The 13,702-nt window shown below is 40.7% G+C and overlaps 1 protein-coding gene across 4 annotated transcripts in view; it reads right to left on the minus strand.

Moving 5' to 3' along the window:
* LOC127444632 (adhesion G protein-coupled receptor L1-like) overlaps positions 1-13,702 on the minus strand; it is a 49,264-nt gene that overhangs the window by 19,438 nt on the left and 16,124 nt on the right. For 3 of the 4 annotated variants that reach the window (XM_051704115.1, XM_051704113.1, XM_051704114.1), the window contains 9 exons: positions 10,620-10,827; positions 9,738-10,002; positions 8,408-8,735; positions 7,926-8,222; positions 7,175-7,278; positions 6,907-7,092; positions 6,781-6,819; positions 6,225-6,405; positions 5,813-5,935 (listed from right to left, as the gene is read on the minus strand). In XM_051704115.1, coding sequence (XP_051560075.1) covers positions 5,813-5,935; positions 6,225-6,405; positions 6,781-6,819; positions 6,907-7,092; positions 7,175-7,278; positions 7,926-8,222; positions 8,408-8,735; positions 9,738-10,002; positions 10,620-10,827 — 1,731 coding nt within the window. The remainder of the gene's footprint in view (positions 1-5,812; positions 5,936-6,224; positions 6,406-6,780; positions 6,820-6,906; positions 7,093-7,174; positions 7,279-7,925; positions 8,223-8,407; positions 8,736-9,737; positions 10,003-10,619; positions 10,828-13,702) is intronic. The other variant, XM_051704116.1, reaches the window with a different exon arrangement.

Consider the following 13,702-nt stretch of genomic DNA (forward strand, 5'->3'; position numbering starts at 1 on the left):
GGAAAAACTTCAAACTACGAGTCCTAGATTACTTCAACATAAGAGTCTCTGAAAACAGAAAAATGAAAAAGGTTCATATTGTGACAACAGATAGAGCGACAGACAGTTAGATAGATAGACAGATGAAGACAGACAGAGAAAGACAGACAGATGGACAGAAGATAGACAGACAGACAAAGACAAATAAACAGAGAGAGACAGACAGAGAGACAGACACAAAGAATGAGAGATACAGACAGAGAGAGAGAGAGAGACAGACAGACACAGACAAAGAATGAGAGAGACAGACAGATAGATAGATAGACAGATGAAGACCAACAGAGAGAGACAGACAGATGGACAGAAGATAGACAGACAGACAGAAAGACAAATAAACAGAGAGACAGACAGAGAGAGAGACAGACAGAGAGACAGACAGACAGACAGAGAGAGAGAGAGAGAGAGAGAGAGAGAGAGAGAGAGAGAGAGAGAGAGAGAGACTTTGACTTTTAAAAACACTTTAATTTACAAACATTAAGAAATCAAAAAAAAAAAAAAATTATAATAATATTACATACTATTACCAATTAAATACCAGGTTCCCTGATTCACTTATAATTACAAATGCCCCTCCAACACCCCATCTCCATTCAAAATAAGGAACATTATTAGTATGCCGATAGTAAGTATATTCAATGATCACTCTTGATTTCACCAAAGACTTAAATAGGGTCACCATATTTACATCCTCGCCAGCATTTTTACACTGATGTGTCTTAAAAATTGCAAGTTTAGCTTGCCCTATTAAAAAATTGGCAAGTGTACACTGTTGCTGCCAAGACCTCTTATATCGGCAACCCAATATAAATAGACTATTGGTATATGAAATACCCAGTTTTACAATAATTTTCCCCAACAATTCAAACAATGAGCAGAGTCGAAAACACTCACAAAACATATGAAAAACAGTGTCAAGTGCATTACAAAAGGGACATATTTGTAGAACAGTCTCATTAAGCTTTGAAATAAAAGAGTTTGAGGCAACAATGCAATGCAGTAACCTCCACTGAATGTCCCCACATCTCTTAGAGATAGGAGGTTTGTACAGTAATCTCCAGGATGGATATGCCTCATCAGAAATAGATAGCCAAGACCTCCATTTAGTATCTGGTCTTTGCTGCAATTGCCCCAGATGTACAGATTTGATACAAATATGATATAACATTTTTTTCTCAATACAATAAAATACCAAATCCCCGTAACCTTTCAGCAAGTTGTCTGACTTGTATCATCGACAAATTCCCAATCTTTAAGAACCACCTTAAACTCAGGAAATGTCTGAGGAATTAAACCATTCAGAAGAACATTATTAATAAAAGAAGTCAGCATCGGAGGGAAAGAGGCCTTAAGATTCCTAATTAATCCCTCCATAATTCTAACCGAAGTTAGCCCAACTTGGTCAGCAAGTTCTTGTACAGTTCTCCACTGGCCTTTCGTTAAATCAATCAAGTCCATGACTTTGGTGATGCCAGCATTCAAAAATTTGGTAATTAAAGATGGTGATTCATTAAATGGTATTTCAAAAAGGGGATTAAACAAAAGTGGTTCTGCAATACCATAATAATCATCCTCTTGTCTTAGCAGTTTAAAACAATCCCAAGATTTGATTACCGATACATAGAAACTGAAAGGCAAACAATGTGTCTTCTCCACAAAGGATTTCTGCAATAGGAACGATTGCTTGTCAAGACCAATTCCTCCAAAATTCTTGAGTATATACAGACCAAAAACAACCCAAGGCACTTGATCTGAACAATACAGGAGTTTTTGCAGTGTATGCAACCTCATTGCCAAAATTTTAGATTCTAAATGTATTAACCCCTGCCCTCCCTCTGCCACAGGAAGATATAGGACACCTGGAGGAAGCCAATGGCAACCATCCCAAAAAAAAATTGACAAATGCTTTTTGAACACCAACAAGTAATTCTTAAGGAGGATCTAACACAGTACATTTATGCCATAGCACTGAAGCTGCCAAGTTGTTAATAACCAAACATCTCCCTCTATAAGAGAGTTGTGGAAGAATCCATCGCCACTTCTGAATTCTGCAAATCACCCGATCAAATAGTCCTTCCCAGTTCTTTTCTGTGTAACTATTAGTCCCAAAATAAAGACCAAGAACTCTAAAGCCATCTCGGGCCCATCTACATTGCTGTGGTAGCTGGGGAGGTCCTGCACCCTGCCAGTCTCTCAACAGCAAGGATGCACATTTCCCCCAGTTAATACATGCAGATGAAGCTTGTCGAAATCGATCTAAGGTAAAGATCAATCTTGTAACATATACAGAGTCTTTTATAACAACCGTTATATCATCTGCGTAAGCTGTAAGTTTAACTGGATCGGCGCTGGGGAAACTGAGAACATTAAAACCACGTAACTGCCTCCTCAGTGAAACCAGGAGAGGCTCAATAGAAATTGCATACAAAAGACCTGAAGAGGGCACCCTTGCCTTATTCCCATGGTTACAGAGAAAGGCCTAGTTAAGGAACCATTAAGACTTAACATGCTGTAAATTTCATTATATAACAATTTAATGAGAGAAACAAAATAAGGACCAAAACCAAAAGCTTCCAGGGTCATAAATAAATACCGATGATACACCCTGTCAAACGCCTTTTCTTGATCCAGTGAAAGAAAACCAATGTCCAAATTGTGCATTTTTGCAACTGTAATAATATCTCTCAACAAAAAGAGATTATCAAAAATTGACCTTTTGGGGACACAAAATGTTTGATCTTTATGAATGACTGATGCCATATATTTTTTAAGTCTATTAGTCAATGCTTTTGATAAAATCTTAAAATCAGCACAAATCAATGATACCGGACGCCAGTTCTTTAGACACATAAGATCACCCTTTTTTGGAATTAGTGTTAGAATTGCCCTTCGACAACTCAAAGGAAGAGTTCTTTGATCAATGCATTCAAGAAAAACATCATATAGGTCTTGTCCAATTAAATTCCAGAAAGACTTGTAAAATTCTGCTGAAAGACCATCCGGCCCAGGTGATTTCCCAGAACACATCTCCTGAACAGCTTGTGAAAGTTCTCCAAATTATAAGGACTGTCTAAGTCATCACGTTCCTCTTCAGACAGCTTAGATAGGTCACATAAAAATTTGTCAGCAGCTGCTCCATCACATGTCTCAGAACAGTATAAATCCTCATAAAAGGAAAGAGCATAACGTTGAATTTCCCATTGGTCAGTTGTAACTCCACCACATGGAATCTTCAATTGATGAAAAATCTTCTGTTCCCTTGACCTTTTTTCAAGTCCAAAAAAGAAAACTGTAGGAGCATCCATGTCATTCAGCTGGGTAAACCTGGTCCTTAGAAGGGCTATTTGTCCTCGTTCCTCCAATAAATTCTTTAAAAGGAGCTTATCTCTTACAACAGAGTCAATAAAAGTTGAATTATTGTGGATACTGTCACTGCTTTGACCAAGGATGTCTTGTTCAAGAGCCTTCATTTTTTCTTTGAGGGCTCTAGTACTATGTGCAGTGTACTGTTGGCAAAAAGTCTTAATTTGCGCTTTACCGATGTCCCACCATTGACTCAAAGACTGAAATTTACATCTCTCCTCTCTCCAAGTTTTCCAGAAAAGATTAAAAGAGTGAATAAAGGTGCAGTCCTGCAATAATCTGTTATTAAAGTGCCAATGTGATTTTAAAAGTCTAGGTAATGAGACAGAAACTACAATAGATAAATAATGATGATCTGACAGAAAAGATGGCGAAATCGAGCTAGGCATAACCTCAACCATACCTGGTTGACTACTGACACATGGGGAACAAAGGATGGCAACACCTGCACTGAGGTTTGTTCCATGACTAACAAAACATTGCCTTTCCAATCACCAGTCCACTGTGACTGATTCTGCTGATCTGTATGTGTTTCCTGTAATAAAATCACATCTGCTTTCTTTAAACGCAAATAATCAAATAAAGCAGCTCTCTTTTCTATACCCCGACAACCATTAATATTAAATGTTCCAATGTTTAAGGTTGCCATAAGGGAAGAGTAGAAAAAGCAAACAACAGCTCCATAAATCACTCTATTAATGAACATGGCCCTATTAATATTTTTTTTGACAAGTTTTTAATCTTTTTTTAACAGCGCTCATGTTTCTTGAGTCTGTATCGTTTAGGCTGGTCGAGCTCCTCCAATGAAGCCTTTCTCATAGCCATAACACAAGAGTCAACAAAAAGCTGCATATCAGAGAAATACTTCTCTAATTTTGGTCTTCGCTGATTGAAAGTGCTGTCAAGAAAATCATTAATTTGCTGTACAGTATAATAAGGTGGCTTCATTTGAAGGCTGCATTTTTTTTCTGCAGAACTTCCTTGTGAACTGACATCAGTGAGATAATCTACAATATCAGATCCCTCACTATCAGAATCAACATCTATAGACTGAGTCTCACCTCTCTCGGTGAGCTGGTCCACATCACTCTGTGACAGGCCAACAGATGCTTGCGAGTCCCACGACTCTCCAGCTCCCACGAGCTCACCTGGCTCCCCCGGGCGCTCTGGGTCACTGGCTCCCGCAGCAGCGGTCTCTGTTCCACCGCAAGCTCCACTGCTGACATTATCACATTTACTTGTGTTCACTGAACACGTTTCTGCGCCCATCATCCGAAGCAGAAGCCACTCACTCCGGAAATATATTAGGTTCAGTCTCATTTTGTTTAGCCACCTTATTAGATGGACATTTTTGTTTTGTGTGACCAAAAATCCCACAAGAAAAACATTTCATTGGGTCCGTGCTGATAAAAATTGTATAATCTTTACCTGCCAAAGTCAATTTCACAGAAACATCCAAGTTTTGAAATTCAACATTCAAAATAATGAAGGTTTGACGCCTGAAGGACATAACATGTTTCAAGTCAGGATTTTTTACACCGAGGGGAATCATTTTAATCGGCATCACTGTTTTACCATAGCGGCCAAGTAATCGCTCAAGTGAGTCATTAGAGATAAACGGAGGCACACTGGAAAGAGTTACCTTTTTAGAAGGGCTCGACAGCGGTAAAACAGGCAGAAAAGCATCACCAACAGATTAGCCAACTTCTACTAAATGATGAACCATAGACTCTTCTTTCAAAAACACAACGACAGCTTTCTAGATTCATTCTAGATGCTGACATTATGTTCCGAGCACCTATTTCACTGCTAATAGCAGTCAAACAGTCTTCAACAGTGATAGATTCATCTGGTATACATTTACAGCCATTCCGGGCAGTTAAAGTAGCAAACCCGTCAGAGTCTGCCGACATTTTCACAACCCCTAACAGCTAATTAGAATTAACTACAAACTAAACTAAACTAAATTATTACAGAAATAGGAAAAAGGAAAAACTCACTCAGAAAAGCCGCCACACGCTCAAACACTCACACGCTCCTCCCAGTCACTCCGCACATGTGCTCAGACAGACAGAGAGAGAGAGAGAGAGAGAGACAGACAGACACAGACAAATAATGAGAGAGACAGACAGACAGAGAGACAGACAGATGGACAGAAGATAGACAGACAGACAGAAAGACAAATAAACAGAGAGAGAAAGAGAGAGAGAGAGAGAGAGAGAGAGAGAGACAGACAGACAGACACAGACAAAGAATGAGAGAGACAGACAGACAGACAGAGAGAAAGACAGACAGACAGACAGAGAGAGAGAGAGAGACAGACAGACAGACACAGACAAAGAATGAGAGAGACAGACAGACAGACAGACAGAGAGACAGACATACATACAGACAGACAGGGCGAGTGACTGACCGTTGCGGCTGTATTGTTTGATGGTGGATGATGACAGGTGGATGGTGCTGTCACTGTCATATGAGTTCGGGAATGACAAATCCTTCAACTCCATCTCTGTATTTAGCACATACACCTCCAGATCTGGCACACACACACACACACACACACACACACACACACACGCACAGTTAACACATTAACATAATTTGATATTAAAACAATTAAAAGAGTTTTATCCTGTTACTAGTTGTTCTCTATGGGTTCTGTGCAGTGATACACACAGTTTCATGTCAATAAAATGAACACTCTACTGCAAATTCAAAGTCTGAGATGAATCACACTACAAAGAATCGTGGAATAAATCAGGATAAATCATTTTAATCAACTGACTGCCCTTATAGAAACACGTTGTTTATATGGACTGCCGTACCAACATTAGGTGCGCGGTCGCTGAAGTGACCTCCGTACAGGTTATTGGCCAACAGGAACGCTCCTTTCTCCATGACGTCGAGCAGCATGGTGGCGGTGTGTGATTGTTCTGTGGAGTTCATGTCCTGCCATGATTCCAGCGCCTCCAACCGCAGCAGATTATCCACCGTCTGCACCACCGCCTGACAAACACATGTCACTGAGAATGAATTACGCCCACTGATAGCATTGTTTATTTGTGTTGCTTTAATTGATTCACAAACAAATTATGCAAATCAGGTAAACCAGCAAACATGTCCAAAAATATTGAGCTGAACACAACTTTCATAGCACGAGTATGTAAATTACATTCAGCGAGTTAAAACCCTCTTTCTGCTGGAGCTAATAAATGTGGCGGTAATTGTGGTGTGTTTGCGTTGAAAAGAAGAATTAGTCAAGACGCAGCGCTATTTCAGCGCATTTAGCGCCTGTTTAAACTGGATCGAGGGTGGTAGTTTTTACGCTGAAATAACACTTGCAAAAATTATTTATTTTATGAGTGTGTGATCAATATTTACCTGAATAAACGCTCTGCAGGTGCGCTCTCTCTTCTGAAGCTGAACAGCAACAACAAAACTGTGTTATTCTGGTTACTCTGTGACTTGTGTGTATTTATGTGTATGTGTGTGCTTTTGTGTCAGCACCTTGTTATAGTTGCGTGTTGCTGCCTCTTTGTTGCCGGGGCGGAGCGCCTGCAGCTGCGAGTCCAGAATGTCCAACAGCTGCTCCATCAGGCGCACAGAGGAAGTGACATCACCAGCATAGACCCGCCCCCGTGTGTGATTCACAAGTACAGCAGCAATATGTGCTGCGTTCTCACCACTCTTGATCTACAGAGACAGAGAGAGATCAAACATCTATCTATCTATCTATCTATCTATCTATCTATCTATCTATCTATCTTCCACTGACCTTCTGAGTGACCTGGCTGACCCATGGGGAGGTGCAGTTGCTGAGGTCAGGACCTCTGGGATTCCAAGCCACGTCATCGGCCATACACTGATATGATGCTATTCCTGAAACACAAAGAGACGTTAAAGTGAGGACAATCATCTGCCCAGAGAAAAACTTTCAGTTTCAGTCAGATGCAAATGATTTCACAGTGTGCCAAACTCCAAGAGTCACAAAGAGTCTCTGTAGAAACTCCTCAAACAAAACACTGAATCATTCAAATCTAGCACAGTTAGTCAGATCATCTGAATCTGAAGAGAGCTTTTAAAATTTTGATCGAGAACACAATTCAGTGAAAAGCACCGCACACAGAAGTAGTCGATTCTGAAAACAAGCCCAACTCTCTGACCCATATACATTTGTGTGTGAGAGGGGATGTGATCATTTTCTGCAACATGGATTCATTCATTCAGGGTGCAAAAGTGTGCAAGAGTGTGTTTGTGCATTGATATGTTGTAACACACAGACACACTTTCAGGTTCACAAAGAGTGCAGCAGTGACAGATTATGATCCTCAGGCAGAAGGCAATCTATCTGTCACTCTGTCTGTCTGGTTTGCTAGGTGGTTTCTAGGGCGCTATGAGTGGTCTTGATCACCCTGTCAAGTTTTATTCAAGTTTTATGGTTGTACATTATTTGTTCCTTGATTTAGATGTCGCCACATGAAACAGTTACCTGACAAACATTGATTACCGTATGTAGGTGTACTGACCAATTGATCCTTTAGGACAGGGTCTCTCCACTGTTTCTCCTCGGTGTGTAGGGGGCCACTGTACACCGCGGGTTACCCGGCCCTCGCACATGGGTGTGCGGGGCCCCTGTGGGCGGCGAGGGGGCCTCACGGTCACCGGTACCGTGGCAGTGATGGGCCGCCCTGCCGGAGCTCTGTTAATGGCCCCTACTGGGTGAAAGGTAATGGACGGTATGGAGGTGGGACTGAAGCCCATTGACACCGTAGAGGAGAGAGAGCTCAGAGGAGTGGTGGAGAGATGAGGAGTAGACAGAGGATCTGAGAGAGAGAGAGAGCAGAGGAGGATACAGAGAAAAGATGAAGTCACTGAAGAAATAAAGTCATAGTAAATTATTAATAATTTTCATTATTAGGTGAAACCTCCCTTTAGATACCCGTTAAGTCTTCTGAGCTATGAAAGAGCAAACACTGAGGAATGTCCTGTTGCTCTGTGCTGGTCTCACCTGAGGTGGGCTGTGGTGGGATGAACTCCAGCGGGTATCTCAGGATGATGTAATTGTTCCAGACATATAGCTGGTTGTCTCTGGGGTTGTAGCTGATGGAGGAGATGTGCTGGTATGGGTTGGGGAACGGGATTCTCACCGGCTCCTCACGGTTACGCCGCGTGTCATAGGCATACAGAATGAGGTTGCCGCCTGCCTCACTATCATCGTCCTGGTACACGGAGCGAACGGCATACAATATGCCACACGCAACAAATGCATCTGATGCCATGCGCTTCTCGAAGCTCGTCTGCCAAGTTCCCTCAAAACGCAGTGTGTATGGGTTTACCTGAAATATGGGTCCATATCCAAACAGGTTATGGAAAACAGGTTATGGAAATAAAATTATGAGGTAATTGTGTCACAAACAATCATATTATAGAATATGGGGCCACAGCCAATCAGATTATGTTAATACGGGCCAAAAACAATTAAATGATTGGATTATTGGGCCATAGCCAATCAGATTATGTAAATATGGGACCACAGACAATAAACTTATGGGATTATTGGACCACAGCTAATTATATTATAGAAATATAGGGGCACAGCCAAAAACAATTATGGGATTATAGGACCACAGCAAATAATTTTAAGGAAATATAGGACCAGAGACAATCAGATTATGGAAATATGGGGCCACAGCCAATCAGATTATGGAAATATTTGACCAGAGCCATTAAATTTATAATATTATATGGCCACAGCCAATCAGATTATGGAAATATGGGGCTACAGCCAATTAAATTATGGGATTATAGGGCCGCAGACAATCAGATTGTGGAAATATGGGGGCAAAAAAAAAAAAAAAAAAGGATTATCAGGCCACACCCAAACAGATTATGGAAATATGGGATCACATACAATAAAATTATGGGATTATCGAGCCACAATCAATCAGATTATGGAAATACAGGGCCACAGCCAATCAGATTATGGTAATATTTGACCAGAGCCAATAAAATTATAATATTATATGCCCATAGCCAATCAGATTATGAAAATATGGGACCACAGGCAATAAAATAATGGAATTATCAGGCCACAGTCAATCATTTTGTGGGATTATTGGGCCACAGCCAATACAATTATGGGATTATCAGTCCACAGCCAATCAGATTGTGGTAATACTGGACAAGAGCCAATACAAAATCGAAAATAAGGGGTCACTGCTAATAAAAAAACATGGCAATCGAAACATCAAGGCAAAGATTTGATTAAAATACCCATCTGTTAATTCAAAAACATTGATGAAACAAAGGCACATTTGATATCTCCCTCTCTCTCTCACCTGGCTAACAACCAGGCGTCCGCTGTTGGCTTCAGTGGCGTAAATGACCCACAGCCCATGTTCGTCCACTGAGAGGTCAATGTCAGATTTGCCGCCCCAGCGATACGGCGACGTGCCATGGTAGTTTGCGGTTGCAATAATGGCTTCACCACTCTTGATGCGTGTTCGCAGGTCATATTTCACAATGTTGCGTGTACGTTCCTTATTGTAGAACACAGCCCCATCATACACGACAAAACCAGTGCCATCGACTCGACTCGGCAGCCTGACGATAACACATAATCTTCATTCAGTATTTATACAGCATTCACACAGCGTAAATGCAACATTCATACACCAATCACCCGGCATTCATAAAGCCTTCACATCACATTTACAAGCCCTACATCATTCAATGCACACACACACACACACACACACACACACTCTCATGTTGGTGCTATCATTATGAGGACTCTCCATAGACATCATCATTTTTATACTGTACAAACTACACCAGTCAGCCACAGCATTAAAACCACCTGCCTAATATTGTGTAGGTCACCAAAACAGTGCCAACCCGCTTCTCAGAATAGCATTCAGAGATGATATTCTTCTCAACACAATGGTACAGAGTGGTTATCTGACTTACTGCAGACTTTGTCAGTTCAAACCAGTCTGGTCATTCTCTGATGGCACGAGGGGGACCTACACAATATTAGGCAGGTGGTTTTAATGTTGTGCCTGATCGTGTAAATATTCTATCCTTTAACCCTAACCCAACCCCTAAACCTAACCCTCACAGAAAACTTTTGCCATTTTTACATTTTCAAAAAAACATTGTTTAATATGTTTTTTTAAGCCGTTTGAATTACAGACACACACACACACACATACACTCACTTATAAGTAGTTGTGACCCTGTTTTGGATGTAATCGTCCCAGGAAGCATATTCATACAGCATGTCTGTTCTATAAGGTGTCCAGGGCATTACATACAGCCTATCACCCGCCTGCAGAGGGTCCTTACACCACGCCCCCGATTGATGCTCCGCCTCCCGCACTGAACTGGGCTCCAACACTCGCAATAATGTTCCAGGACAAACAAAAACTAAAGAGAGAGAACAGAGAGAACAGAGATGAGCGACAGAATGGGATGAACTGTATTAGACAGGTAAAGTAATAGATCTACTGACCAGATCCATTCTGCACATCACACACACATTCACACACACACACAAATACAAACATTCATCTTACACTACATATTGCTGGATCATGAATGCCTGTGTGTGAGAGAGAAATATGAAAATACAATGACATTATAAGCGTGTGTGTGTGTGTGTAAGGTTAGATAGATAGATAGATAGATAGATAGATAGATAGATAGATAGATAGATAGATTTTTTTGTGTCAGATAGATTTGCTACATTTAATTTAAAGATTAATTTGAGGTAGACTCATGAGAGAGGGGGTGTTGCTACAGGAACCTTTGGAGCCAATGAGATGCAGCTTAGTTCACTCAGAGGACAGGGATTGGCTGGGAGAATTGTCACACACTTCAAACACACACACACACACACACACACACACACACACATAAGCAATGACACACTCAGGTCAAGCACTTCAGGAACACGGCAATGTGCACAAAGTTACTAAAAGAGAAGGAGTTAATTTCTTTACAAAAAAAAAAACAAAAAACAAAAAACAACAACAGGTCATTCCTGAGGGAAGCAAAGGGATGAACAGATGAGAGAGATGGGTGTCATTTGGATCTAAAGGAGGATTAAATGAGTTTCAAACAACAAGCAAATAAAAGTGTGTGTGTGTGTGTGTGTGTGAGAGAGAGAGAGAGAGAAAGATCTTCCCCGTGTATGTAAAGTGTGTGAATGAAAGAAGGAGTAAATGAAGGAGCTGCATCAAACTAGAGCACATCACAAGGGCCAGAGAAGAGAGTGAGACAGATAGAGAGAGAGAGAGAGAGACAGGACAAGGAGAGACAGGGAGAGAGAGATACTGCGGCGTTAACATGATCTTTACCTTTTTGGTCCACTTCTATTCAAGCATTGAAAAGAGAAGGGGATAAATGAAGAGAGAGAGAGAGAGAGAGAGAGTGAGATGCAAAGAGGAGAGAAAAAAAGACAGATTTCAGTTCAACAGCAGTCTTCTGTTTCGTTTCAAGCTTAAAGGTCAAGTGAAATTTATTAGATAGGAGGAGAAACACATCGAGAAAGAAAGAAAGGAATAGGGCAAAGAAAGAGGGGAATGAGAGAGAGACAGATACAGAGACAGAGAGAGAGAGAGAGAGAGTGAGAGAGTGATGCATGACAGGGTAAGGGACAGGGTTCTAGCTACGCCTTAATTAAACATCCCCAATTATTCATTAAATGATTGTTTTTAAAATCTTGGCTTAAACAATACATCATATATTCAGTCTGCACTCTATCACTCTGTCCTCTCTCCATCCCTCCACCCCCCCACACCATCTATACATTCATCCATCCATCGGTTAGGGTCTGTAGACAAAAGCTGGAAAAAAGTGAAGGAGAAAATGTTTGTGAGTTCAGGCCTATTCACACCGAGTGTGAATTTCCACTTAAAATAAATAAATAAATAAATAAAAATTCCACACATTCTATATTAATCCGCAAAGTTGCTTGGCAACCATAAATAACCTAAAGGTAGCTAATAAACTCTATTACTTGGTGGAATGATTATTTATGGAATTATTTATTACTTTTGTCAATACGTTTAACTACTGTATGTATTGGTGTCTGAAGGCATATTTTGCTGTTGTTGCCATTTATAATAACGTTGATTTGTGCAAAGTGCCCAACAATCGCTGCTTGACTGTAATAAAATCCACCAAACTGCCTTTAAATACACTACACCTATGTAGTGTATACCTACCTAGCACTGTTTTATTACAACAGCTGAATAAACGGTCATTATTATAGCAGTCGACCACTATTATTATCTTTTTAATACCATATACCAAATTTTCCTATATCACACTATTTTATATTGCTCAATTCCAGGAGAGTAACAATAATTTGTATTGGATGATTTTCGTAGGCGAGATGCTTTGCATTGATGTTTCGCTCTTGATGTGAACAGGCCTTTACATATGAGTCCAACACAAACACACACATACACACACACACACACACACACAAACACACACTTTCCTCTTGAGGTTGAGCAGTGTGCCACAAACAGTCTGGTCCCTTTAGATGCAGGAAGCACCAAACACACACACACACACACACACACACACTTGAGTAAACAGTGACGTGTTGATCCTGTATAAAGGCAGAAATTAAAACATCAGTGAACGAGATTTGTGTGGATCAGTAAACCAGCAGTGTGCTCCGAACCTACAAAAGTGTGTATTTGATTTTAGTTTTAAACATTTATTTTTAACTGCAGATCAGCTGCAATTTAGACAGAGGAGAGTGTTATTTCATTCTGCAGGATGCTCCTCGAAAACACTGCAAATGAAAGAGGGAATATATCAATGAATGAGTAAATGAGTCAATGCATGAATGAATGAGCAAGTTAGCTGCACGTTTCTCCACACTGTAAGAACAAATAGTGAAAGTCATTCCAGCGCCGCCCTACAGGAGGAAACAGAAAACACACCTTTAACCCCAACTGAACTACACCCACTGGAGGAGTGGAGAGAGCAGAGAGAAACTACAACAGAGGGAAATGAGTGATGACTGAGGAGAGGAGAGAATAGAAGAGATGAGACAAGACGAGACTAAAAAAAGAACAGACAAGAGAAGAGAATAGAAGATGAGGTAAGATGAGATGAGAGGAGAGGAGATGAGGCAAGGTGAGGCGAGGAGATGATAGAAGTGATGAGATGAGACAACAAGAAAAGAGAACAGACGAGAGAAGACGAACACAGATGAGAGAACAGATAAGAAGAGATGAGACAAGAGAAGAGAACAAAGGAAACAAGAGGAGAGAGAATAAGA

This window comes from Myxocyprinus asiaticus, chromosome 8 (genome assembly GCF_019703515.2).
Source record: "Myxocyprinus asiaticus isolate MX2 ecotype Aquarium Trade chromosome 8, UBuf_Myxa_2, whole genome shotgun sequence".
Lineage (NCBI taxonomy): Eukaryota > Metazoa > Chordata > Actinopteri > Cypriniformes > Catostomidae > Myxocyprinus > Myxocyprinus asiaticus.